The 27,792-nt window shown below is 47.6% G+C and overlaps 1 protein-coding gene across 1 annotated transcript; it reads right to left on the reverse strand.

Annotated features, from left to right (window-relative positions):
- Nucleotides 1-26,002, reverse strand: OTULINL (OTU deubiquitinase with linear linkage specificity like). Its single transcript, XM_021702522.1, has 8 exons — nucleotides 25,797-26,002; nucleotides 6,796-6,955; nucleotides 6,675-6,706; nucleotides 6,486-6,577; nucleotides 5,576-5,725; nucleotides 3,213-3,341; nucleotides 2,059-2,328; nucleotides 1-902 (listed from the first exon to the last, which is right to left on the reverse strand). The coding sequence occupies exons 1-8, from the start codon at nucleotides 25,858-25,860 to the stop codon at nucleotides 729-731; spliced, it is 1,071 nt and encodes a 356-aa protein (XP_021558197.1). The 5' UTR covers nucleotides 25,861-26,002; the 3' UTR covers nucleotides 1-728.
- Nucleotides 26,003-27,792: the final 1,790 nt, after the last annotated feature.

Raw genomic sequence — 27,792 nt, forward strand, 5'->3', positions numbered from 1 at the left:
TAATTGTCATTCAGTTGCCTTCATCTACAGAATTAATCTCTTTTATCCATATAAAACAAATCGGACCAGCCAGATGCAACAGTAACAAAAAAATGTAAAGCAGTATAAAACAAACTGTACAACATTACAAAGTAGTGATTATTTGTGTGTATGTGTTCATATATGTATATATAAAACTATACAATGTATACACATGTGTATATGTGTGTACACCCACACACACAATTTTACAGTTAATCAAGTGGTTCTAGAAAAATCAATATACCATAAAGATTCCAGGGAAGGTAATGCTTCTAAAATAAGGCCACGCTTATGAAGATCCAGAATCAGTCAAAGACAAGGTTCCTAACGAGAACATTGAGGTTAGAGACAAAGTCTTTGCTGGTTAGTCCTTTTCCCCTTTTCCTCTCGATTTTTTCCTGGTGTTGTACTGCCCAAATTTACTGTCCTTGTGCCCTGAAATGCCTGCTGCATGTGAAATGGCCAGAGCCCATATGAACAAGGTCAAACCACCAACCCACAAATATATCAGTGAGGCTGGTTTGGAGGAAACTGCTGGAAAACAAAGGATATCCGTGCACCCCTGCGTCCAGTGCACCTGCCCCTCCAGAGAAGAAGGTCCTGATCCTTTCAATGGCTGTGATGCTAGCTTTGGTTTTCCAGCTGGACTTTCCTTGAAAGTAGGACCACTGCCATTGGCGAGAGCTGGTACCCAGTCCACACTGGACTCAAAAGACGGGAACGTGGTAGTGGCGGTCATTCTCCGTCAGCAGGGAGATCTCTGGCCACTCCCTGGGTGGCAAGTCTGGGTAGCAGACCTCGAAGTCTCTGGAGTTAAACTTGAACAGTCTGAACACTTTGATCTTTATTTCAAGGGAGTACCCAAGAATAAACATATCGATCTGGAGAAGAGATGAAAAAGAGGTCACAAACACACATGTCCAACTCCCTGTCCCCCACCAGCAGAGGGAGCGTGTTCTCCTGCAGCTTATGGAGTAATGTGCTTATTTACAGACCCACACATGAACCACTGAGGGGCCACAGACACGAACAAGTGCCCATGACGCGGAAGGCAGGGGAAAGCAGAGGAACATCTTTGTAGACTAGCATGAAAAAATTACAGGGAAAGGCTGTTTGGAGGAAAAAAAAAAAAAAAACTAATAAAAAATAAAGGAATGCTCAGAATAAAAAAATCACACTGTTTTCCAACTAGTTTTATATCCATTTTTTATAAAAATGCAGGTAATTTTGTGCACTGCCTAAGACAGCAAAGCACAACAAAACCTCTTTACCATGGGGATAAAAAAGTATTCTCTGGATTTAAAAAATTTTTTTAGGATTTTATTCATTTATTTATTTGACAGAGAGAGAGCATGCATGAGCAGGGAGAGAAGAGCAGAGAGAGAAGCACAGGGAGAGAGGGAGAAGCAGACTCCGTGCTAATATGGAGCCTGATGCGGGGCTCGATTTCACAACCCTGAGATCATGACCTGAGCCGGTATCAAGAGTTGGCCGCTTAATTGAATGAGCTACCCAGGCGTCCCCGGATTTAAAATTTTTCAGTAATTTTTTTTAAGTTAAAGTTCATTTATTGTTTTTAGTCATCTCTACACCCAATCTCTCACGACCCTGAGATCAAGAGTTGCATGCTCTTCCAACTGAGCCTGCCAGGTGCCCCTAAAATTTTTCAATAATGTCTATTTATCTTTAGTAAGTAACCAAGTGCTTTCCCAAACTTCATCTCATTTTCCAACAGGACTTCCTCCTGGTTCAACTCTGTTGTGAGAGAACCTACCACAATCTGAGAGGCAGAGTGAAAGGTTAGAAAGGCTTCTCACACTGGGGCCCCCTGGCCACAGGGCTGGGCAGACACACAGCAAACAGCACGGAGCAGTGAGGTTTCTTGCTCTTCTTTTCCTTCTTTTTTAAGGATTTAAGATAAAACCCTCTTTGCAGTGGGTTTTATCACCGCTGAAAGTAAACTCCAAACACCTGTGTGTTCAAGGACTGTCAGTATCATCCTGAATCAAACACACAGGATTCTTCTGCCCCCATTACCTTCTCTAGTCCACATGTGTCGCCCACAGAATTCAGGTGGTTCATCATGAAGCTTAAAGGGTCAGATGATGTTTCCCGGGAAAACAGGAGTTGAAAAAGACTGGGAATGACCTTGTTAGTCTTCATTTGTTCATAAACTTCAGTGACTTGATATAGCATGATAAACTTTAAAGCTTCATACAGTTTATATTCCAGAAGAACATCAGAAAAAAGGATGTTGCACATACTTCCTCTCTTGTGATAATCTTTAATTCCACTAAATTCAGTCCACTAAAAATACAGATGTAAAAGGGAAATTAACAGGGGAAAGGTGAATTCCTACACCATGGCATAATTTTTCAAAGTGCTTAAAAAATAAACCAAAGATTAATAGAGGGGAACTTTAACTTTTCATTTTATAGCTTTTGACCCTGATTTTTTTTAACCACAAGTATGTATTACTTTTACAATCACAAACTAGTTAAAATGAAACATTTTTCAAAAAAGCACCACCAACTAGGTAAAATGCCACACAAGTTAGTTTCCTAAGACATCTTAAGATAGTTGGGTCACACAGAAGATAATCCAGAGACAAACAGTACTAACTAGCATTCCTTCATACTAACTCACCAAGCACAGATTAAAGCACTCCACATGTATTAACTCACTGAATCCTCACAATGACTATTTATATATCAGTTTTACATGAGACTATGGCACAGAAATGTTATGGTATTTACCATGGAGGATCCATTTCAACAATCCAAAATCTGCGTCTATTAAAAGGCAGGAAAAACTCTTAGTTCAAATTATAGCATCTGTGCTGTGCCCAAGTTATTAATAGGGCACATCCCAGAAGTGCATTTCTGAGTGCGCTGTGTGCACCTTGCACCCCATCTTTTGAAGGGAAACAGGTACGTGATTGTTAAGGTTTCCCAGAGAGCCCACAAAGGTCTCCTTAACCCATATTGGACCTAATTGTCTGTACGACATTGCTCGTTCATTACTTGGAAGGTGAACAAAGAATAGGAAAGCCAATCGTCAGTTCCTAGAAGAGATGCTCCTGGCCACGTGTCCTCCTTATGTGGCATCAAGTGACATGCCTGACAGAGAAGAGTCGCTACATCTGGGGTGTGCGCTTTCATTCTTAGTCTTTTGTTCTCCCAAACACTCACCTGTGTTTTCAATAATTCCACACATTTGCGTAATTTTCCAAACACATTGGAACCTGTATACTTCTCAGGACCAAAACCGTATTGCTGGATCCAATTACAACCTTGTGAAAAGAGCAGTTTTTCAGGAAGCTTGAAAAGGAAGTAGATGCCAACCATGATTAGTACCTCAACATTTATGACACACAATTTAGAGTACGTCATCACGGTGCATGATCTTATCTCACTTAGCAATCTCTGTTTAAAAACATGATAACAACAGTTAAATAAAAGCATATAGTTCCTTTTAGATTTGTGGATTAAGTGATTTGGATCGGATTTTTAATTTATTATTTTACAACTGACGAAAACCTACATGAAGATTATGTCTATGGAAACAATCTTTCTGCATAAAACACTTCCCAAACTGCCTGGGTATATCCCTTTAGAAATTATTTTTACCCAAACAATGTTAGAATACCATAGTACGTCAGGGAGCACACAAGCTTTAGAATGAGGCACTCTGGGGTCCAACCCTCACTCTGTCACTTACCAGCTGAGAGGCTGCTCAACCAGTGCAGATTATTTACCCTCTTAGCCTCATCTGCCACCATAAATCAAGGAGGATATTACCCATTCTACAGGACCCTTGTTGGGATTTAATAAGATTACAGAATACTTAAGCCTCTGATCCAGTGAAGAGACCTAATCCATTTTCCTGCCCCGCTGAGCTTGGGGAGCCCAGAGGCTTGGTTGTATTCTCTGTCCTCAGCAAGTAGCAGCAGGCCTGGCACACCTCACACACTTGACAAGTACTTGCTAGATAAAATGAAACTAATAAAAACAAGTGTAATTTAAAAAATGGTAAGGAAATAGACCATGTATAGCTATATATATACATATACTTTATATTTCCTTGCTCCTCCATCCTTAAATATACATCCTAGATTAAATATCCTACATTCAAAATAAGAATTCAGGTTGTTCATCAAGAATGTTCTGCCTTGGGGCGCCTGGGTGGCTCAGTTGGTTAAGCGACTGCCTTCGGCTCAGGTCATGATCCTGGAGTCCCGGGATCGAGTCCCGCATCGGGCTCCCTGCTCAGCAGGGAGTCTGCTTCTCCCTCTGACCCTCCTCCCTCTCATGTGCTCTCTCTCATTCTCTCTCTCTCAAATAAATAAATAAAATCTTTAAAAAAAAAAAAAAAAAAAAAAAAAGAATGTTCTGCCTTAAAAAAAAGAAGAAGAAAGAGAAAAAGAATGTACTACCTTACACTCTTAAAATGGAAAAAAAAAAAAAAGGCACAGACTGGGAGAAAATATTTGCAAATTACTATCTGATAAAGCACTTGTACTTGGAATATATAAAGAACTCTCAAAATTCAGTCAATAATAAAATAAAACAAAAAATAATAATTTAAAAATAAACAAATAAATAAAAATGGGCAAAAGATTTGAACAGACACTTCTCTAAGAAGATAACATGGATGGCAAATAAACACATGGAAAGACACTCATCCTTCCACACTAGGGGAATGCCAACTAAAAGCGGAGTGATACCAGGGCACATCTATCAAAATGGCTACAAATAACCCCAAATCAATCCTGGTTAGAATGTGGAACAACTGGAACTCTTATACATTACTGGTACAAATGCAAAATGGCAGAGCCACACTGGAAAACAGATGACAGGTTCTTATGAACTTAGACCTACACCTACCACATGACCCAACAATCTCATTCCCAGGCATTTGCCCAAAAGGACAAAATCCTGTATGGAAATATTTATAACAGCTTTATTCGTACTTGTCAAAAACTGGAAATAATCCAGATGTCCTTCAAGTGATGAACGGATAAACAAACTGCGTCATTCTCACGTCAAGGAAGACCACTCAACAATAAAAAGGAATGAACTACAAATTCACAGAACATGGATGAATGGCAATGCATTTTGCTAAATGAAAGAAGTCAGATTCAAAAGGCTACACACTGGATAGTTCTATGATTGGACATTCTGGAAAAGGCAAAACGATAGGGACGTAAGACCTATCAATGGTGACCCGGGGCTAGGAGTGAGAGAGGGTTGGCTATAAAGGAATAGGGGGGATCTCTGGAGCACTCTATGTGTTTGTCAAAACTCGAGTAAGTGTAGAGTAAAAAAGTGAATTTTAGTAGACCACCTTGCCTATGAACGACAGATGCCCTTCTTGAGAAAAGACGGTGACATTAAAAACAAGACTGAGTAGGATGGCCTCTCTGAGACAGACGGGGTATGTAGGGCCTTGGAAGGCTCCTTCCATCTCAGAGCCGCCCACGGAAGACCCAGCCATCTGCACTGCAATGCTTGTCAACGCGTTGTTCCCCCACGTTTCCAGTGTGTGGACGTACCTTAACAATGTCTTTCTCTTTCATCCAGGATGGAAAGGAGAGGCCCTGGCTGAATATCTGGAACAGCACTGACCTCAGAGCATCATAGTTATCTCTCCTTACTAGTCGGACACATTTAATGTGATGCCGCCAAAATAGCTCTTCGTAAGCCTGTCCGCACAAAAAGAAGAATTTGGTTTTCAAGTCCTCTGGATGAGAGAATAAGCAAAATGAATTCACTGCACTGCCACTGAGGTGTGACTCCCAAATAAAGTGGACAACAAAAATGAAAACAATTCTAAATTATGAATGCGACCACAAGTCATTTTAAAGTGACTTCAGTGTGTAGTGAGTCCAAGTCCTGCTCTTTCATTTGATAAATTCCTGGAAGCTCAGGGCCAGGGAATGTCATTTAGGGAAGAAGATGGTATAACTTGACCACAGTGGGAAAAAAAAAATACTATATACGTTTAAGACCATGCTAAAAAGTACTTGCAACAAAACTTTCTCGCTGCTGACAAGGTTGGATAGCACTGCTGGAAATATTTACCAAGACTGGTCCAATGGGCAATTCTAAAAATCCTCAAAATCTTTTACATCCAGGTGCCTAATCCCTCCAAGGACAGAAGTCTCCCCTGCATGTGGAGATGGGCCATAGGCCTGGCAGGAGGAGCTGAAAAGAGTGCCCCCCTCAAATTTCCTGAAATTACAGCCCCATTTACGTCTTCGTCCAGATCCTCGCTCTATCTAGGTGACAGCCCAAAGCCAGTGTGTGGCAGCTGCTTGGCTCTATCATGAGAGCCACAATTGTTCCTCGTGGCACATCTGGTGTTAGCGGATCTCTGGGCTTCGTAAAGCAGAGTGCAACGTTTGCTTCCTGATTTTCACACATGCATTCTGTACCATCCATGACCTGTATCAGCAGACTCACCTTCCTCATCAGCTTGGCACGTGGTGTCTCTCCTTTCCACTCTCTCGCACAGTAACTGAGCAGATCAACCTCCGCCTCCACACTGAGGTTCCCTGGACCAAATCAAATAGAAAAGGTAGTTAATTTTCCCTTTCCTCACCCTTCTTGAACCCTCTCTGCACCTTAGAAATAACATATGAAAATATTTACTTTTGAATTTTCTCTGCAGATATCCAATCCACCTAAAAGATAAAGGGAACAATGATATAAAAAATATACTTTGAACAGCAAGGGTCTCTTTGTGAAACTGGAAGCTGATCTGACCACCTACCATTTCAGCCAGTGCCCGAAATTGCAGTGCATCCTCCTGAAGTAGCAGAGGGCGGCCACCAGACATGAAGCTGCCAACATCACTGACCCCTTTGCTATTCTCCACACAGTACCTAAAGCTTGGCTGGTGACTAGCATCCAGGAGTGAACTTGGTCACTTCCTACAAGAAATTAATAATTAAAAAAAAGGCACATCACAATTACACAAGTCTGCTTTGTTTAAGGGGGGAAAATATATTGGCTAATTTTACCTGCAAAGTGTCTATCACTGATGACATAAATAGTTTTTATTTTTTAAAAGATTTTATTTATTTATTTGTCAGAGGGAGAGAGTGAGAGAGCACAAGCAGAGGGAGAAGCAGGCTCTCTGCTGAACTAGGAGCCCGATGTAGGACTCAATCCCAGGACCCTGGGATTGTGACCAGGGCCGAAGGCAGACGCTTAACTGGCTGAGCCACCCAGGAGCCCCTGATTACATAAACAGTTTTTAAAGCATTCAGAAATTCAATCTGAAAGTTAAAGAAACCCCCGGTTCTCCTATAATCAACGTTCTACGTAAGAATATCTTCGTTCCACAGAATTTACCAGCAATAACCATAAAGAGTATCGGTTTCAGAATCCCTGGGACCTGTTCAAAACCTGCCTCTACTACCCTGGCTGTGTGACCATGGGAAACCTGACTGCTCTCCTCTGAATTGTCTTGACTGTAATATTGGGAAAAACACGGACCTCACTGGGGCAAGATGGAATGAGATGATTTCAGAACCAGCACGGTGCGTGCGTGCACTGTGCTGTGTATCTGCTGAAGCCAAGAATAGTTCCAGGAATTCTGCTCGGCACCAGGGGGCCTCCAGCAATGCCACCACCAGGCGCTTCTGCCCACTTGGACATTCTTAGATCATTATGAGCCATAGCAGACAGCATCACCTTCACACACACAATGAGTGACCCAAACAGCAGGCTGGACACCCCTTAGAAGAGCAGTGAGGTGGGGACAGGTGTGCTGTGTATGGCATACATTCCCATTCCTGATGTGACCAGGGAGAACGAATGGGCCAGAGAGCTCCAACTGTATACTTACAGTATTTTACTATGTGCAGCAGATTCCCAATTGTATTATGCTTGAGCATGTAAAACACTGAAGTACAAATGAGGAAGAGAACTTTTGAATAGTGGCCAAACCTCCCGGGGTTCATTGTGAAATCATTCCCTCCCTGGCACAAGGTTTAGTAAAATTCCAGTGGTTGACTGCAGTAAAAGCCTCAGCAATTCAGGATCTGCAATTGTAGCATTTTTTTTTTAAGTTGGCTCCACACCCAACGTGGGGCTTGAACTCACGACCCCAAGATCGAGTCACGTGCTCCACCACCTAAGCCAGCCAGGCGCCCCAATTTTAGCATTTTTGACTATATGGATATTTGATATACGTTTAAACTCTCATAAGGAAAGAATTTACCAGCAAATAAAGTTAACCAAAAAAGAAAAAAAGAAATAAAGTTACCAGTAAATAAGAATAGACACACTTACAATGACTTAAAAGGGCATTTTCAAAAACAGGTACTCATCTGTTTAGAACAATTCATTAGCTGTTCATTACATATTTAGCCCTGCCTAGCTATTTAGTAAAACTTTTTGGGAGCTGTTTAAAAATGTAAAGCTATACTGCCTTTACATCTATAATTTAGATTTTTATTAATTCAGAGTGATTTCCCAACTGTGACAATTCTGACCTATGCAAATACTTTTAGTAAATCCTTAAACTCAGCAAGAACTAGAATTTTGTCTAGGTGATACATAATTTCTTTTCATGTATTTATAAACATTTTCTAGAAAAATGGAATATTACACATGATTTTACAGTTTGCTGTTTCTCTTCATACAAAGTAGACATCTTTTCATATCACTACATATAGATCTACATTCTTCTTTTTAAAGAACGCATAATATTTCAGTATAAAGACAGACCATCACATATGTATGTAGTGATAAACCATTTGGATTGTTTTCCATTTCTCACTCTTACAAACATTGCCAAGACAGACATTATCCTCCAACGGTCCCTGTGGGCTCAGGGTAGCTTTTAGGATAATTTCAAAACAGGAAACTCTGGATCAAGGGGTGTGTACATTTTTAGTTTTGACAGCTATGGCCAAAGTGCCTTCCAGAACAAACCATCAATTAACCCCCCCATCACATGTCCCAGCACCTGCGTTTTCCCTCCACCCCGATCCTGGGTCCTGGTTGTGATTTCTCTCTGTAGTCTGCATTTCTGTAGGAACACATTCACATTTCTTCTTCCAGGAAGAGACTTTTAGAGCATCTGCCCATTTCCCACTGGCTGGTGCTCATTTTTGTGTGGACTTGGAGGGCTTGAAGTCACTGAGGTGGGGTCTGGCTGCTGCCTCCTCCATGGGGCACCCTGCTCTCATTTGTCCCAGACTCTAACCAACCCCTGGCATCCTTTGAGTTCCTGGCAGGCCCCTTGGGGCACTTGATTTGAGACCCCCTAAACCAGCACCTTCTCCTGAGCATGAGCCTCTCTGGCAGCTGCCTGGGGCCTCCACGGGGCCCCCTACAGATTATGGCTCATCTGACACCCCACCCCACATGTACAACACACTTCCCTGGCCCTACTGCCTTTACCCTGAAATTAAACCCCGCCTCCAACCCAAGAAAGGGAGATAGGATCAACTTATCAGAAAACAAACACACACATGAGGGCTCAGTATGCCTCTCGTGTGCAAACCTGGAATACAAGCTTACACTCCTGGCCTCCCTCTACCTAAGTGGCACAGTTTTTGGTCAAGTGGCTTAACCCAACAAGGGCCCGGGAGCATAATCATGGGGGCTGGTGTGGGCGCCAGGGAGCAACCTGGGGGCGGGACCCCAGAAGTCCCACAGGAGCAGCTGCAGCTCATAGACAACCCTGAGGGGTTCATACAAGATACGATGACATGACGAGGAGTGGGGTTTCTTCATCTAAGGAGAGGAAGTGCAGTGCGTTAGTAGGAAAGTGTATGGCTTCATTGGTCGCTAAAACAGCTACAGTTTGAGTGTGGCTATCTGCCAGAGCCATGCTATGTGCTCCATAGGAATTCATTCCCTCATGCACCTGAAGACATTCCTCCACCCAGGGCTCCAACCCAGCCCTGCTCATGCCCTGGTGACTTCACCTCCCTAAGCTTCTGTTTCTCAGCCTGGGGATGGCAACAGTGCCTGGCACCCACGGAGTGCTGACTGCACGCCAGTTCCCACGGAGTAACATGGGGGATGGAGCAGGTTCTGCCTCGGGAGCCGTTGCGGGGCAGGGGGGTGGAAATGTTAGGGAAGCGCTGAGCATGCCATCTGGCAAACCCTGAGTCTCCAAGTCCATGTTCATTATTATTTTTATTGCTATTAGTCCAACCACCCTTCTTTTGCAGATGAGGAAGCCACACAGGAGAGAAAGATTGAAACGTAAGCGGTAAAGCTGAGATTCAAAGCCAGGGCAATGTGGAACCCGAGCGGCAGGCCCAATCCCTTGGCTCTCCTGCCTATGAAGTATGCCCTTGAGTCAATCTTCAAATCGGCTTTGCTACAGCAAGTGGAATTAAGACTCTTAAAAAACAGACTTAAAATCCATCTCCCCGCCTCCCCCCACGTGTCACTAACTGGATTATAACTCAAAAAAACAGCCATAGACGAGAACACCACAAATGAGGTGTCTTGTGGAAAACTCATCATCGCGTCTTGGATGATCTCATGAGTCAAATCTCATTTCCCCAAATACAGCAGAGAGGGGATAAAATTTCCCGTGTCAGGACCTTCACTGGGTCCCCCATCCACCAGCCCACCAGGGAGGATTCAGCAGTGACCCGCCCAGCCTCCCCTCCCGTCGCTGGGGCGACGCTGACCCTGGCAACCAGCGGGAAAAGATATACAAAGAGGGTCGAGGACAAGGACAAGCAACATGGGAGTGGCAGGGGGGTGGGGGGCCGGGTTTGGCAATGAAGCCTCTCCTGCCAGAATTATGGATTTGGTCCTCACCCATGTTAGTCAAGAGAGAAAAAACAAAATTTCATTTTAGTACGTTTGGAATGGACCACTTGGGTGGTGGCTGAAATGAGGCCACCGTGCACATCTGTCCTATTGGAAAGTGGATTAACTAGGTCTCACTGCTCCCCACCCCCCATTTTTCAGCGCAAAGACATGCGAGAGACCCCAAGCCACACAGTCGAAAGAACCAGCACTTAAGTTGCTCAGATGCCCTGGAGGAATGGCACCAGAGTCTCCCGAAGTCAACAAGGCGGCTATCTGAAAGTCAAATCTCATCTGCCACCACTCAAACTATATATGGCAGATAGAGACCAGGACTAGAAGTGAAAAAAAAAAAAGAGAGAAAGCCACTTTTTTGCGGTAAAATTCTACTTAGAATTTTTTCCATTCTCTAAAATGTACCAAAGCTGAAATAATTCAAACAGGAAACCAAAAGGGGAAAAAAAAAAAAAAAAAACCCTGAAAACAAAACCAAAAGACACTGCAGGGCCAGAAGCAGGGTGATTATGCAGATGGCAGTCCCAGTGGGGAGCCCTGGGCTCCTTCTCGTGGAAACTCCTCAGTGTCTCCTTCACCCCCAAAACTTCCAGGGGTGTCCCGGGCCCAGAGAGCCCATCCCTTCCTGCCTCTACTTCCCTCCCAACCCCTTCTTCCTACACACGTCTGTCTACACAGCCAGCTGCGTCTGGCTGATGACTTTCTCCTGAAGCAGATCAGGGGCTCCCCAGTGGGCCATGGAGAGGGGACATTAGGCCTGAGCCAAAAGATGTAAAAGGCAATTTAATTCAGATGCCTGAGAGCAGAGGGAGTGTAGAAATATACGCATTAAAATCATCTTGTTAAAATTTAAGGTAAAAGATACTAAATTGAATTTAATGCCTACAACGGCTCTTCCACCTGCGTGCATCCCGTGTTACGGTTACTCAGCAGGACCCGGGAGACAGAGTGCCCGAGAGAGACTTACGGATGGATCAGGATGCAGAGGGACCCGTGGGAAAGGTCCCAGGACAGCTGCACACTCTGTGTCGAGGGCAGTGAAGGGCTAGGGGCAGCTGTGACCAAGCAAGGGACACAGCCATTTCAGAGGTGTTGGTAAACTTCTCACACTTTTCTGAGCTGAGTCCTGGAACACTGTCCCCTTCAAAAAAGTGAATGTGGCTTTCGGGGGTATTCTCAGCAAGGGCGGGAAATGCTGCAGAGAGGTGCGATCAGAAGCCAAACGGTACAGCAGACAGGCGGGTCTGGGAAGGCCTCCCCCCGCGCCCCCCCCCACCCCGCCAGGCCCTCCTCGGTTGTCCTTCTTCCCCCCACGCTGGGCTGGGCGCCGGGCTGGCAGGATGTGAAGTGGAAAGACATCTGCTCTATCCTCAAGGAGATGGTGGATGGGTGGCGCGATGCCCTCCCGTCAGGGAAGGCTACTGGTCGGCTTGTCCAGGCCCACGGTGCCTCGGCCTGCACTCCCCGGGTTCAGCACACCCTGGTGTGTGTGTGTCGGGGGGATGTCTCTCTGCAGGGACGAAGAATGACACAAGGCCCAGAGGGCCTGGGTGGCTTAATCATTAAGCGTCTGCCTTCGGCTCAGGTCATGATCTCAGGGTCCTGGGATTGAGCCCCATGGCGGGCTCCCTGCTCAGCGGGGGGCCTGCTCCTCCCTCTCCCCCTGTTCATGCTCTCTCTCTGTATCTCTGTGTCTCAAATGAATAAATAAAATCTTAAAAAAAAAAAAGTCAGCATGGCAGTGTGAAAGACTGGCTTTTAACAGTCTTGGTTCTTGAAAATTCACAGGTTAGCTGTTTGTTTTTATATCAGTTATGGAGGAAATATTCAGGAAAAAAAAAAAAAGTCCTCTTAACAAATCTTTGAAATGTGAGGTCAAAAGTCTTTGTATGCTTTTGTGTTTCAGGTATTAAGTCTGCTCCATTAAAAAAGGACAGCCTTCCACTCAGTAAAGTGCTATAACCCAAAAGTGCAAGATCAGAATCACTGAGGAAGACAGCCACCAAGCGAAAGGTTTTTATCTCAAAAGCCATGACCAGTAAGACATTCAGCTGTAGCCCTGTCAGGCAACCCACGAAAGGTTTTTATCTCAAAAGCCATGACCAGTAAGACATTCAGCTGTAGCCCTGTCAGGCAACCCACTCGGGCTTCTAGCACAATCCCCGCAGGACTGGGCATGCTATCCCCAAGGCTCCTGTTCAACTGAGTGTCAGGAAGGACAGTAGCAAACCGCTTCTTGCCAAACCCCGACAGGACTGTGCGTGTGTGTGTGTTTAATAATGTCATAGTTCTGAGACTTTTTTCACTTACTGGACACAAGTTTAGGGGTGTTAACTGCAACCCATCACTTTAAAAGATAAGTGTAATTTTCTAATCACGGGTAGGGGATTTTGAAACCCCCCAACTCTAAAAACACAAGAGCTGAGGGTGGGCGAGGCTTCCAGGTCCTAGCGAGTTGGCACGCCGTCTCTGAGAAATCTCAGCACTCCAGGATCAACTTAGCCAGCCAGGCAGGCTCCCTGGCCTGGGAGAGACCAATGACTCAGCCGAACAAGCCAGGGACTCTGTCTTTACTTTGCCATAGCCTAGCTGCTGGACGTCAGCCAAATCACGTAGCTTCGGGGATCCCAAAAGGTCTCCCCAACGGAGATGACCATCAGTGATAACAGAGGGTCAGAACGAAATTACACCCAAGCCACACACCGGTGCTTATAAGGGCCAAGGCACTAGGCACCCCGAAACTCCCTGGCTGAGTCCCCGCTGCAATCTCCCCTCCACCTCTGGGGGTGCAGACGCACTCCCGTGTGTGGGAGACCATTTCCTTTTCTGGAATATTTCTCTCTTTATTGATCCAAGTCTACCATTAGTCTATGAATAGAGTAAGCGCCTCCTGTGGGCTGAGCCCCGGGCCAAGAGCTGATGGTACCGTTGCGAACGCAATGTCACTGTGGACCTGGGCATGTGATGGGCTGTCGCCTGCGCCCTTCATCCTGGGGTGAAGAACCTGAAGCCCAAGAAACCCGAGTAGAAGTCCGAACTTGAACCAACACGTTCTGCCTCAAGGTCAGTGCCCTTTGAATTAACCTCCAAGCTGCCTTCCTGGAGCAGTTCTCTTCCAAGAATTCAAAACAATCCTCCTGTGGGCTGAGCTGATGCTACTGTTGCGAATGCAAGGCTGGCCCCTCCTCCTGTGTTTGCTCCAAAGAAACATGGCTCCCAGCAACAGAGGTCACATCGGTACCTGACCTCGGCCAGCATGAGTCAGAGTGGAGGCCCAGGGGACGGACAAGAGTCCGCAAGGCAAGGGAAGAAAGGGAAGGATGGCCAGGCTCAGAGCAGCGGGGCCTTTAGATCCTGTTAGAGAGGTTGATGTTACCTGTGTGGTCGGGTCTGAAAGGGTATCACTTGGAGTCCTGAGGAACCTGTGGGATTGCCCTTCTACACAACACCTTTTAAGTCTTTCACAGAATCACAGAATGCTTTGGGTGAAGGGGCTGGAGCTCCTACTTGTTCTCCGGGGTCCGATGCACACCAGCCCCCAGCGAATCCCTCCCCTTGGTGCTCCCTCTGCACTCCATCCAAGCTGCAGGTCGGTGAGGTGTCTCCATGACCGTGTCCCCTGCCGGCCGGAAGACACCTCTGAGGTGAAAGCTGAATCTTAAGTCACTGTGGACCTGGACGCGGGATGGGCTGTCGCCTGCACCCTTCATCTCTGGGGTGAAGAACCTGAAGCCCAGGGAACGCAAGTAGAAGTCCGAACTTGAACCAACACGTTCTGACTCAAGGTCAGTGCCCTTTGAATTAACCTCCAAGCTGCCTTCCTGGAGCAATTTTCTTCCAAGAATTCAAAACAATCAACAAGCAGGGACATAAAAGGCAGCCCTCGTTTGCACTGTGCCTGCTTTTCCCCTAGATTAAACATTCCTGTGGTCTCAACCAGTCCTCATAGGACACAGTCTCGGGGTGGGGGGGGTGTGCCTCTTCATCGTCAGGGTCACCCTCCTCTGAATCCACTCCACACTTACAGTGAGGCCACGGGGCGGAACACAATGTCCTGAGTGTGACCCACCCAGGAGACAATGCAAACCCTTGACCACCCCTTCATTCTTGGTCAGGGCTCAGCAAGCTCTCTGTACCGGGTCAGAGAGAAAGTATGTTAGGCTCCCCAGCCATCTGGTCTCTGTCCCAAGTTCTCAAATTGGCCCTGACTAAAAGCAAGTATGAGACAGTGTGCAGTGGGGCTGTGTTCCAAGAAAACTTATTTACAGACACTGAAGTCTGAATTTCATATAAGTTTCACATGTGAGGAAACGGTATTCTTTTGATTTTTCTCCCCCCAACCATTAAAAAAAATGTCAAAACCATTCTTAGGTGGCTGGCCATCTAAACACTGAGTGGTGCCAGATTCAGCCCAGGGACTGTGCTTTGCCAAACCCTGTTCTAGATGATTCACTCAAAGGATGCATACAGCCTGAGATTGTATTAGTATTGCATACCTGAGAAAGAAAAAGCCGTCAGCTCGCATTAAGCCTGCCATCAACGTAAAGCCCTTTAGACCTGTTGCTGGAGTATGTCTCTCCAGCCTCTGAAGGGAGAGACACAGACCAGCGCTTTCATCCCACCCTTCTCAGATTTCCAGCTGGAAGGGCTTTCCTGGAGACTTGGCTCAGGCCTCGGCCCCAGCCCTCTCTTACTTGACTCTTTCCCGAGGGAAAGCGGCTGGTCTGAGGGCAGGTTTGGAAGAACCTGCTCAGCTTGGCCCCTCCTCCCTTGCTGGCAGAGAGGTGCCCTGGGGCCTAACCTTTTGGAGGTGAGCTCACTTCGGGCATTGCTCAGCTAGCCGATCTGGCCACACAACTAGGACGTGTGGGTGTTTTCACTGAGCTGACATTTAAAAAGTCTCTGACTCTGGGGCACCGGGGTGGTGCAGTCAGACGCTCGACTCTTGATTTCAGCTCAGGTGGTGATCTCGGGGTTTTGAGGTCGAGCCCCACGTGGGGCTCTGTGCTGGGCATGGTGCCTGCTTGAAATTCTCTCTCCCTCTCCTTCTGCCCCTCCTGCTCGTGCACGTGCTCGCTCTCTCTCTAATAAATAAATCTTTTAAAAAATTTAAAAAATAAAAATAAAATTCTCTGACTCCCGTGGCTACCTTTCAGGTTCAGAACCTGGGAAGGGAAGCAAGGAGGTCATCACGCGTGCAGGCTCTGTGCTTGAGACCCTGGAGCTGACACGTGTCCCCGCTAAACTTCGTGTTCTTGGACCTGGTTCACTGCCCGCCAGGACTTTGGTGGCGCTCTCTCAACTCTTAGACCTTTAAAGATTAAGCCTGTCTTCCACCTCCCAATACAAATCATTTATGAAATGTGACCGAGAGAGAACTAAAGGTACACTCAGATGAACCACTCTTCGTTTCTGCCCTGCGGTGATTTTTCCATTAATCAGACCCATTTGGGCTCTGTCACTAATGGTTACTAATCCTTCTAATTGGCTTCCCTTCCCCAAACCATTTCCCACTCTGTAGCCAGTGGTATTTTTCCTTTGTTTGGGTTTTTTTGTTTTTGTTTTTGTTGCTTTTTTACATTCAATGGGTGTATCATCTCCTATTGAAAAATCTTTCTGGCTTTTCTTATTATTTTTGGTTTTCTTTTTCTTTTTTTTTTTAAGATTTCATTTATTTATTTGACACAGCACAGGCGGGGGAGCAGCAGGCAGAGGGAGAAGCAGGCTCCCTACTGAGTAAAGAGCCCGATGCGGGGCTCGATCCCAGGACCCTGGGGTCATGACCTGGGCGGAAGGCAGACGCTTCACCGACTGAGCCACGCAGGTGCCCCTGGTTTTCTTACTTGTAGGAAAGACTCAAATCCTAGCAGCCAGTGAAGTGAGCTGGAAAAGCCTCTAAAGGTGTGAGAGAGGTAATGGTGCATCACCTTCCTATTGCCCCATCCTAACCAGAAACCACGCAGAGCCGGTTCTTCTGGAACCAGGAACCAGCCACATCATATAACCCACAACTCCTAGGAACCAACTGAGAAGTTGAGGTGGGCCCACCCCTGATGGCGGCACAAAGCGGAACCTCCCTGGGCTCCTGGCGTCTTCCTCCTCTCTCCTCTCACGGACCCATGCACCTCTATGTGGTCCTTTAGCTCTGCTCTCCGGGAAAAGAAACCAGTGGCTTCCAAAACTCTCATCAAACACTGCAGACACTGTACTCGAGGTCTCTGGACAGCAGCATCACTACCGCCTGGGCACTTAGGAATATAGATCCGCGGGCCCCACGGAAGCAGCGTCTGTGTTCTGCAAGATCCCCAGCCACCCACTCGCATGCCCACGCCTGAGGGGCCCTGGGATGGAGCCGATCTCCGTTGCCCTGGGTCCACCTGTGCATTTTCTGACTTACTGGTTAAGTTCCCAGGTGATTCCAATGTACCAGCAGTGCTGAGACAGGCCACCGCGGAGTACGGGTTTCCTCTGCCCTGGGCCCTTTTGTTATCTCAAATAATATACCATCACATGCCAAGTAATTTCCGAAATTCCTCTCAGGAGAAATCATGCCAGCTAAAGTCTCACTGGTCTCGCCCTCCAACCACAGGGAGTGTTGCCTGTGTTTTGTGCCTCTTTCCCTTCGGCCAGTAGGAGGGGCGACGTCTTACCAGCCAGTGGTGTCTCAGCGGCTGAGGGCTATGTCTGTCTAAGAAGGGACTTGGCTGAAGTTCATATTAAAGGAATCCAAGTATTCCTGTGGCCTCCAGCAAGGGTGACCAAGCAATTCTGGCCTGCCTGGGACTCTCCCAGTTTTAGCAGTAAAAGTTCCATGTCCCGGGACAATCTCGTGCCAGACAGGCCAACGACGACGGTCACCCTCCCTCCAGAGCCCCACGCGGGCTGACCCTAATTCTTCCCTCTTCTCTCCCCGCTGCCTCTTGCTCAAGAGGACTGGCTGTCAGTTCCTCCCTGAGCACCCACACCGGCCTCCCGCCTGAGCTCTTTCTTCTGCCTGTAACACCCTCCACTCTACTCAGTCTCCAGCTGTCAGCTCCAAGGTCACTTCCTGGGGCAAAGCCTCTGACCCGTTCCCCCCGCCCTCCCTCGCCCCCAGGCTTGCTCAAGTCCCCGTTACTCGCTGGGCACACCGTGTCCCTTCCCTTCACAGCACTTAGCACAGTTTACACAACCATGTTTGTGTTTGATCAGGGTCTGTCTCCCCACACAGGTATACGTCTTAAGGACTGGGATTGTGTCTGTTTGCGCTCAGCTTCCTCGGTGCCTAGGCACAGAGTAGACGGTTAATAAATATTTGTTGAATAAGTAAAATGAATCCACGTAATCAGGATCCAGGCCTTGTGTCTCCAAGACAGACATTGCCGGCTTCCCTCAGTATCCATTCTCTCTTCTTCCAGAGAACTAGAGTCCTGACTTTACCGGGATGCACGGCTACCCGAACAAAGGCTACGTTCCATCCTCCCTAGGTGCTGCGTGGAGCTGCACGAGTGAATTCTGCGTAAGCAGCATTATGTGCAATTTTCAGAGCGGGGTGTCTTCCCTGTTCTTCCTCCCTGCTCGCTAGAATGTGAGTGCAGTACCTGATGTCCGGCAGCCATCGTGAACCACGAAGGAGCTAGTCATGGGAGCCACGCATGGTGGACATGAAGTGAGGAGGGGACCCCTGACACCATGGAGCCCATCCCAGCCCTGGAGAGCCACCTTTGAGCTGGAACATGAGAGAAATAAACTTGATTCACTTATTTGGGGTGGTTCTGTTATTCCGCCATACGGAATCCTAACTAAAAGCCTCTACCTTGTGGTCACCCTTCTCACTTGGAACACCACACCTGTCAGGAACAGTGAGCCACCAGTGTTTTCTCTTCCCTTAATGACACTCATGTACACACAAAGCAGGAAATGAGAACGTGAAGTGGTTCAAGGCAGAGGAATGAGCCAGCACCAGGGGCTCAGGGACCCACAGTCTGGTCCTAGAGAGCTGAGCGACTCTGGACCTCAGCTGCCTCCTAGCAACAAGCATAAGGAGGCCAGGCCCTCAGCTGCAAGGTCCCTTCCTCCACTAAAGGCCTCTTTACAGTAACGGGTTTCTGCATTGTGTCGAAGGAGCTGTCACACTGAGGCACAAGGCACAGGATTTTAAGTAGTTGTGAAACAACTGAAGTTCAACTACGCTTAAAACATTACCCACAACTTGCACCACAGGAAAGATGCCCTGAACACACGCAGCAGTTACATGAGGCCGTGACAAGTGCCAGCAACAACTCCCACCGTTAGAAGTCCACGCTCACTTCCACAGATCTCTCACAGCGGGGCTTCCGTGGAGGGCGACCAGCTTCCAAAAACAGCAAGAATTTTTTTTTTAAAAAAGGGACGGTGGAGGAGGAGCCTGGGAGGGAGGGAGAAGGAGAACCGTACCTTCAGAGGTTACAGGCTCCACATTTTGAATGAATCAACCGATGAGGCATAAATGGGAGAATACACTGGAATATTAAAGCATGAAGAACAAGACAGTGCAGGTCAACAGCAGCCTTGGCCGCACAATTCCCCTACCCTAACAGCCAGCTGAGTTTAACAAAAGTGACTTCAGCCAATACTTAGCAACCAAAGCAGAGGGAGACACCGTGGAGAGCACTGGTCTCATAAACCCTCTCTCAGTTCGAGTGGCTTCTCTCTCTACTTGGGACTGCAGGGGAAGGAAACAATACGCCCAAGTCTGACACGGCTTCAGGTGCAGGGCCGAGGGACCCCGTGGTATTACCCTAATATCACCACTGGCTACAGCTGCTTTTCAAGGGAAGTGGTCAACTGCATCCTTAGCGGCAAACTGAACTCCAAGCTCATTTTTAAAGCGCCAAGTGAAATGCCAAAGAGCTGATCTGTCTGCTGGCATCAGGACCGTCTGGTCCTCTGTATCAGGATGGCGGCCGATTAGACGCAGCCTACGGCGCACGGGCTGGTCACCTCTTCCGCGTCTCTTTCCTATCAGCTGTCCTGCTTCCTCTGGGGCATTTCGACCTGGCCCAGTGGCCCAGGACACACGACTTGGAAGACACAGAGCACTCACTTTTCCTGTCACTCTAGAGACCTCACGGGAAAGGTGAGGTCTTCCTGTCACAGGTCCACAGGTGTGGCCATGGTGCACCAGGCGTTATGCGAAGACCTAGGGGCCAGGTCTCTCTTTACCAGGCAAGAAGGAATTTAGTTCACTTCTCCTAAATTTGGGGGACTACGGACTCCAGGGCTGAGAGGAGAGACACAAGGTGTTCAAAGACCACTGCCTGATGAGCTCCCACCACCAGCTCCCTCGCCCACCTCCGCTGCATTTGTACCCCCTGCAGCTGTCCCAGGCCTGGAGAGAGCAGGGCTTTAAGTCCACTGTACCCAGAACAAGAAAGGGCAGTGGGCTTCCCTCCTTTCGACAGTTAACCCTTGATGTGGAATCAGATTCCACCTCTCTCTGGATTGGGGAGGAGGGGGTCTCTTGAGGAACCAAATTCCAATTACATTACTTTTCCCTCTGCTAGAAGGCTAACCCTAATATTCATAAAAGCCAACTACAGGACAAGCAGAGAGAGAGCTAATACGGTATTTTAAATTACCATATATCTACCATCCAACAATCCCACATAGCCTCAAAGTCATCGATACCTGGTTAAATCAACAACAAAAGGCTAACTGCTAAATTCTTAATTCAGAGATTCACGGAGCAAAGGATTTTACGTGCTACGGTTTCTAAGATTTTTTTTTTAAGATTTTATTTATTTATCTGACAGAGAGAAAAGAGAGAGACAGAGAGAGAGCACAAGCAGGGGGAGCAGCAGAGGGAGAGGGAGAAGCAGGCTTTCTGCTGAGCAGGGAGCCCGAAGCAGGACTCGATCCCAGGACCCTGGGATCATGACCTGAGCCAAAGGCAGACGCTTAACCAACTGAGCCACCCAAGTGCTCTGGTTTCTAAGATTTTTGCTTATTACTTGAGAATCCCAGCAACAGTGCTACCAGACAACAGTCCTTAGTCTCCTAGAAATGAACATAAGCATTTTATCATCCTCTTATTTTAAACATGATGCCACCTGTCTCTTCTGGTTCCAATGAAATGAGAAAGTAGTAAAATGGGGTATAACCAGAACAAAAGATTACTGGCAAAAAAGCGCATAAACAAAACCTTTTCTCTGTTGATTTATTGTGAAATAACACTTATCTGTTCTTCCATTAAGTTAATTGCAAATCAATAAACATGTAAGCAACCTCGATTCTGAGAGCATGCTGTTTTAAGTAACTGCACATTTACCAGAGATTTCAAGTGGACAGAAGAAAAAGGTCAAATCCACGGGCCCAATAACTCACACACTCCTCTCAAGATGACGCAGGGGCTTTCATAGCTAAGAAAAAGCAACCATGTATGTTGGAAGTTTTAGCTCGATCATGAAGACTTTCTCACAATCTCACTTCTTCTGTCCCCCAGACCTTTGAGTTACATGGAGCAACAATGGGGTATTGAAATGATAACCCAACTTTAATTGGGAAGAACTGAAATGTGGGGAGGGAACCCGGACATCAGAGTGCTCTCAGGTATAATCCTGAACCGAGTTTCAGGAGACAGAAAAGGTGGACGGTGAAGAATCGGTTTTGGATGGAGCCACGCTGCCAGGCTTGAATCCTGGCCACCACTTACTACCTGGAAACTTGGAGCAAATTCCGTCAGAGTGGTGGTTGTGAAGATTACCTAAGACTATCCGTGGGCTGTGTCTCCGTCGAATGCCCACTGTTTTCCGTGGCAAGGACAACTGTGGTGCTAGAGACACAGGAGACAGCACCCACCCACGCCAGGAAGCCAGGTGAAAGGTCATTTTCAAGTGCATAACTGTGCCAATCTGGGATTTCGACTCAGCTAAAGTACCTGCTACTAAACTTACATTGTGTTTGGCATCAAATCCATCTCACAGAAATGTAAAAGTATCAAAGTGGGGCAAACGGGCTGGCAAAAAATACCAACTACAGACCATTTGGTTTTAAACATTCTGTTGTGCATGTTTTTAATTGCAGCGTTGGGGTTTTGCTTATTTGTTTTTGTTCCTAAGCCTCAAACTATCTTTTAAAGATGGAAAATATTTCTCTTGAAGATTACAACTAGCACACAAAGAACCCCAGCTACTCACTCCTCTCCTCCTTGGCACCCACTGACCACTGCTAGCACCCCCTCCACCCATTGTTCAGGTCCTGGAGAGCAGAGTCTTTGACGGCACTGGTTCTAGAAGAAGATCACAATTGGAAGCACCCCTTAGCAGTCCGTGTTGAGGAGGGAATGTATGAGCCCCACAATCCTCATCATTCTTCTTGCCATGGACCATCTCTCTGGTCCTTAGCCATTCTGATTTGCCCACACTCCCTTTAAACACAGAAGTGCTCACCAGGTAAACTCACCTGTTTACCCAGTGTGGTACCTAGGACTGCCCAAGGGAACGGGGCAAAGACTGCATTTGGTGGATCAGAAACATCTGCTTTGTACATAAAGTCATCCTTGAACAGCTTTGGAATGATGTATTCCATGGTTTTGAGGAACACATCTTTTAATTAGTAGAAAAGTCTATGTGGGAAGTGGGAAAACTTGTACAAGTTGTATGTGACTTGGTAGCAATAAAATAGAGATAAAAACAACAACCACCTCACGGTGTAAGGAAATGATGAATGTCCACAATAGCCAAACTGTGGAAGGAGCCGAGATGCCCTTTAACAGATGAATGTATAAAGAAGATATGGTCCATATATACAATGGAATATTACTCAGCCATCAGAAAGGATGAATACCCACCATTAGCATCAACATGGATGGAACTGGAAGGGACTGTGATAAGTGAAATAAGCAGAGAAAGACAATTATCATATGGTTTCACTCACATGGGGAACATAAGCAATAGCACAGAGGACCATAGGAGAAGGGAGGGAAAACTGAAGGGGGGAAAATCAGAGAGGCAGACAAACCATGAGAGACTATGGACTCCAGGCAACAAACTGAGGGTTTCAGAGGGGACAGGGCTGGGGTAGCCAAGTGATGGGTATTAAGGATGGCACGTGTTGTGAGGAGCACTGGGTGTTATACACAACTAATAAATCATTGAACACTACATCAAAAACTAATGATGTACTGGGTGCCTGGGTGGCTCAGTTGGTTAAGCAACTGTCTTCAGCTCAGGTCATGATCCTGGAGTCCCCGGATCGAGTCCCGCACCAGGCTCCCTGCTCAGCAGGGAGTCTGCTTCTCCCTCTGACCCTTCCCCCTCTCATGCTCTCTCTCATTCTCTCTCTCAAATAAATAAATAAAATCTTAGAAAAAAAAAACAACTAATGTACTATATGGTGGCTAACTGAACTAAATAAATAAATATTTTCAAAAAAAGGAAAGTATGAAGATAAGGTTGATCATAATGACTGCTTACTGTGGGCCAGGCATGGTTCTAAGCTCTTTCCATGGAATAAAGCCAACAGCAAAATTCCAAAAATATTGGCCATTACCATGATTTCTAAACTTTCTGTTTAGCATTAGACTCTTTCCCCCAAACAAAATCTTACTCAGAACAGCATATAAGGGGGCGGGGAGGAAAAAGCAGAGCTGCTCTATGTGTAGCTGGAAGGAGGGGACCTGGCTGCTGGGTCCCCCATTCCACACTGGGCATTCCTGCCACCCCCGGCTAGCCAAGGACCACCCTGGGGTCCTGCAGCTCCTGAGGACATGGCTGCAAACTTGGCAGTCTTTTTGGTGAAGAACCACAGCAGAGTGTGAACTAATCATAACAGTTAATGACCCGGAGGCTGGCCAGAGGCAAGACGAGCCAGGAAGCACATGCCCTCTTCAAGCGCCCTGACTGCCAAAGGTATGCTGAGGATTTTGAGTTTCTCCTCCAGTGGGCGGGTCTCCCCTGCTTCCTCTTTCCTCCCCAGTCTTGGGGCCTCGGAGCATTGCACCAAATCATCTTGGGTGCCACTTCCCTGTCTAATATTCCAATTCTGACAGTGTCTTTCCCATCATATTGTGCACAGATGTTTAGTTCACGATTCTCAATATCCAAACACTTACAAAGAGTAAAAATGGCGACCAGAAAATTCTTTCCATCCCTACCCGCTCTGTGGGCTTCCTCCGGCTGCTGTCCATTTGGTTTTTATTGTCAAGTGTGACTTGTTAGCACTTGCTATTACCTCAGAAGTGAACCTTGGTCTCTCTCTTACCAAAAGAGGGGTAGGTAAAAATAACTTGCCCCCATCCTACTTTTGGCAACTGCCTTAAAAATCCCCCCGCCCCAATACCACCTGTAAAGAAGGGAAACTATGCTCCTTAGTCCTCAGAAGTTATGGGTTATGTTTTGGAGGAAAAAAAAAAAAAGTTTTCCATAACCTGATCCTTGAATCACATTTTTCCACTGCTGCACACCATCTGCAGTCCCCATAGGCTGGAGCTGAGGAAAGAATTTTCTGGGCTCACAGTGCTGGCACACCTTGAACTTGATGCATTGGAAGGAAAAATTCCTGGCCATTAGGTTAAGCCCAGAGTAGGTATCTTTCTGCCTCCCAAACCAGCTTTCTCCTTCTCAGGCCTACCTCCATTCCCAGCTTTGCTTTCCCTCCCAAAATAAGGCAAAGGGGGGGGGGGTGGAAATCACATCATAAAAAGTTCAAATGAATACACCCAGAAGAAATATTTGGCGAATTCTATAATAATTCAAGGTGCAGAAAGGTTGAAAAAATGAGTTCATTTTCCAAACTTTTGAGATTGGGAGGTAAGTCAATCATAGAATTCTAGACGGGAGGGGGGAGTGCGGCTTATGGATCAGCTACCCCAACGTCCTCATCCATGAGAAGTCCAGAGTGACTGTGCCTTCTAGACACACAGTGCTGGGCAGAATGAGGTCGAGAACTCATGTCCTGACTGCCAGAACGGCACTGTTTCCACCACACCCAACAGCTCAGGTGTGAATCAAAAGTTCCTGCTGGGTCCAAGAACCCCAATTAATAAGCAGTCCTGGCACCTGCCAACTTCCCATAAACGCTGCAGTACCTCGAGCCCCAGCTCTGTGTTGGTGAACAGGCACGCTCCCCCAAAATCACCAGTAGGCTCACACCCCGGCGGTGGCCACCGGACAAACACGCAACGGGAATGCGCTCAAAACCGAGAAGCTGCTAAGTCCACCTTCCTCGGAGCTGGGACTGCCTGCTGAAGGCGGGGAAGGAAAACAGCCTTCACCTCCACCCCAGCTACCGACGCGGGGAGCGAGACTCCTACTAGACACCGGGCGGGGGGAGCCCCCACCTCAGCGCCCATACTTAAGCGCGCGACCCGTGCCATTCTGTGCGGCAGCTCCTGTCCTTGGTGACATTCTTGTTCAAAAGCCAGTGTTCTCTGTTGTTCAGAAGTCTTGACTGCTGCGAAGGTGTGGGCCACATCCTCCACCAGCAAAGCGCGAAACCCGTCAACTTCCCCCCGCCCCGCAACTCCCCCGACAACAATCAGGTTCTCAGAGGGGACACCGAGAAGGGGACACTGCCTCTCCTCGGCGGCAGGGCCCGGCCCCCCAGCAGCTGCCTGTGCCCCCCACCCCGTTCCAGCCCGCAAGACGGAACCTGCGGGCTGGAACGCAGCCTCCTGCGTTCCCAGGAACCTGCCCTCCCCGCCTCGGCAGGTGGCTCGCAGCCACGACCCAAACAGCTCTGCCTCCCGAGGGCATAGTTCCTATTCAGCTGCGATGCGACCCTCGTCCCCGACTGCAGCTCAAACCCTACCGGGGGTGTTTGGGGGTGCAGCTCGTTCCCCCCCTTGCCCTGGGGCGCCCCCGGACCTTCCAACCCTCAGCGCACGGGCGTCGCACCCCAAACCCGCGGACTGCGCCGACGGCCAGCGGAGGAGAGCGCGCCCCAGGCTGCCCGCCGACCCCGCCCGCTCCGCCCTGCCCCGCCCCGCCCCGTCCCCAGCCCGGGGCCCACCTGCGGCGGGGGCGCGAGGACCCTCCCGCTCCCGCGCCCCCGGGGGGCTTCTCTGCGCCGCCATGCCGGCCGCGCGCTGCGGACGGGCGCGGAGCCTCCCCCGTCGGTCAGTCAGACGCCGCGGCCGCCCCCCGGCGCCGGGGATCGCTTCCCCGCGGCTGGCAGGCTCACAAGGCGCGGGTTGTGGACGACGGTCCGCGCTCCCGCCCCGGGAGCCCGGGGCCGACTGACGCGCTGGGCCGCCAATGAGAGGCCGCGACGGAGGTGGGCGGGGCCTGGGCAGAGATGGGCGGGGCCTCCGCGCACCCACCGGGTCCGCCGCGGCTCCGCGTGCAGAGCGGGGCGTGGGAAGCCGCTCCTCCGGAGACCTCTTGGGAATTCCACCTGGACGGATCCCGCGATCTCCCTAGCACTTTACATCGAAAGTCCATTGAGTGGGAAGCAAAGAAACCTGGTGGGTGGGATGATGAGGGAGAGGGACCCGTGCCTTTTTCCTCTCCACGGCGAGGGTACGGAAGGATTCCTATCCCTGGCCCGGACATTAAGCCGCTGGTGGGTCACTGCCCTGGGAGGGCGAGGCTGGATCCAGATGTAGCTCCCGGCCGAGGGCCTCTTGCACTAGATTGGGCAAATTTTTTGATCTTTATTTTCCCCTAGGTCAGCAGAACGGGGTTATGCTTACTCAGAAGTCACTCACAGTTTACTTTAGGAGCCGGAATCTGTGCGTTATTGACAAAATTAATCCTCTGATAAAATTGTTTATCAAAAGGAAAAAATAAACAGACCAACAATAAAAAGGCGCTCACAACAAGGTTCTTTGGCCCCTGATTTTCTATTCAGCGGGACCCTTTTTCAGAAAAAAAAAGGGGGGGGGGAGAAAACGAAAGTCGTGGTGAACACTTCCTTTTTCTCCAATATACACAGTTCCAGAGAGAAACAGACTTGCATGTGGCAAGTTTGGACACCCTTTGAAACAAATCCCGTAACTAAAGAAAGATGTGGAAAACACTGGAATTTTAGGTGGCTCCAGTATAGTTAGGGCAATGTCAAGGGATGAATCAGCTTCTCTTTTTCTGAATCTCAGAGCAAAGGATCGTAGGTCTTTGGCAACTCCAGTAAAATTCCAACAGCAACAGCAATTAATTTACTGCTGGGCGTTTACTGACAGCTGACATCAGGCCAGGCACTCTGAGAATTCTTTTATGTTTTGCTTTACATATTATTTCATTTAATCCTCACACGTGCCCATGATGTAGGCACTGCTTCTATCTCCAGTGTACAGAGAAGGAAACTGAGGCTCAGGAAATGCTAATGCAGAAGTTGAAATGAGATCTGATCTCTCCACCACCCCACCACTCTGCAACCCATGATTCACAAAAGATAATAAAAATGTTCCCAAACTCTGCTGCATGTTTAGAAAAAAAATCCCTTTTATCCAAATCATATGTGAACATAGAGGGGTAGTTTTCTGCAGCCATAAACCATGACTTGCGTGTTTTGAGCCATGTTACTCATACAAAGTAAATGGCTTAAAATTGCTGTGCCTACTTAAACTAAACAAGGTTATGAGCAGTGATGAGTAAAATTGTCTATTCTAGAAGCTGAAAAGACCAGGACTAATTTCTTGTGGTATGATAAAATAAAATATACTGAGGTCCTTTAATCACGAAACAAATTAGCCAGTAGCCTTGCCCCGCTCCGACAAGATAATATTTATGAACACAGCTGTTTGGACTCAGCCTGAAATCCTTTCAAATAATTCGTGGTCAGGGTTTTGTGGTTTGCTGTAATCTTCATTGTTACTCCAAAAGCTGAGTGGGAGGCCTCTTAAAATGGTACTGTACTTATAGTCCTTAGACCTTGGAGCCAGACTGCCTGGCTTGGCTACCTACTAGCCACACAGACTTGTACAATTATTTAAACTTTCCATGCCTCAGTTTCCTTATCTGTAAAATGGAGCTCCTGTGAGTACCTTTCCCACGGGATTGTTGTGGGG

The sequence above is a fragment of the Neomonachus schauinslandi genome, chromosome 7, assembly GCF_002201575.2.
Source record: "Neomonachus schauinslandi chromosome 7, ASM220157v2, whole genome shotgun sequence".
In the NCBI taxonomy this organism is placed as follows: Eukaryota; Metazoa; Chordata; class Mammalia; order Carnivora; family Phocidae; genus Neomonachus; species Neomonachus schauinslandi.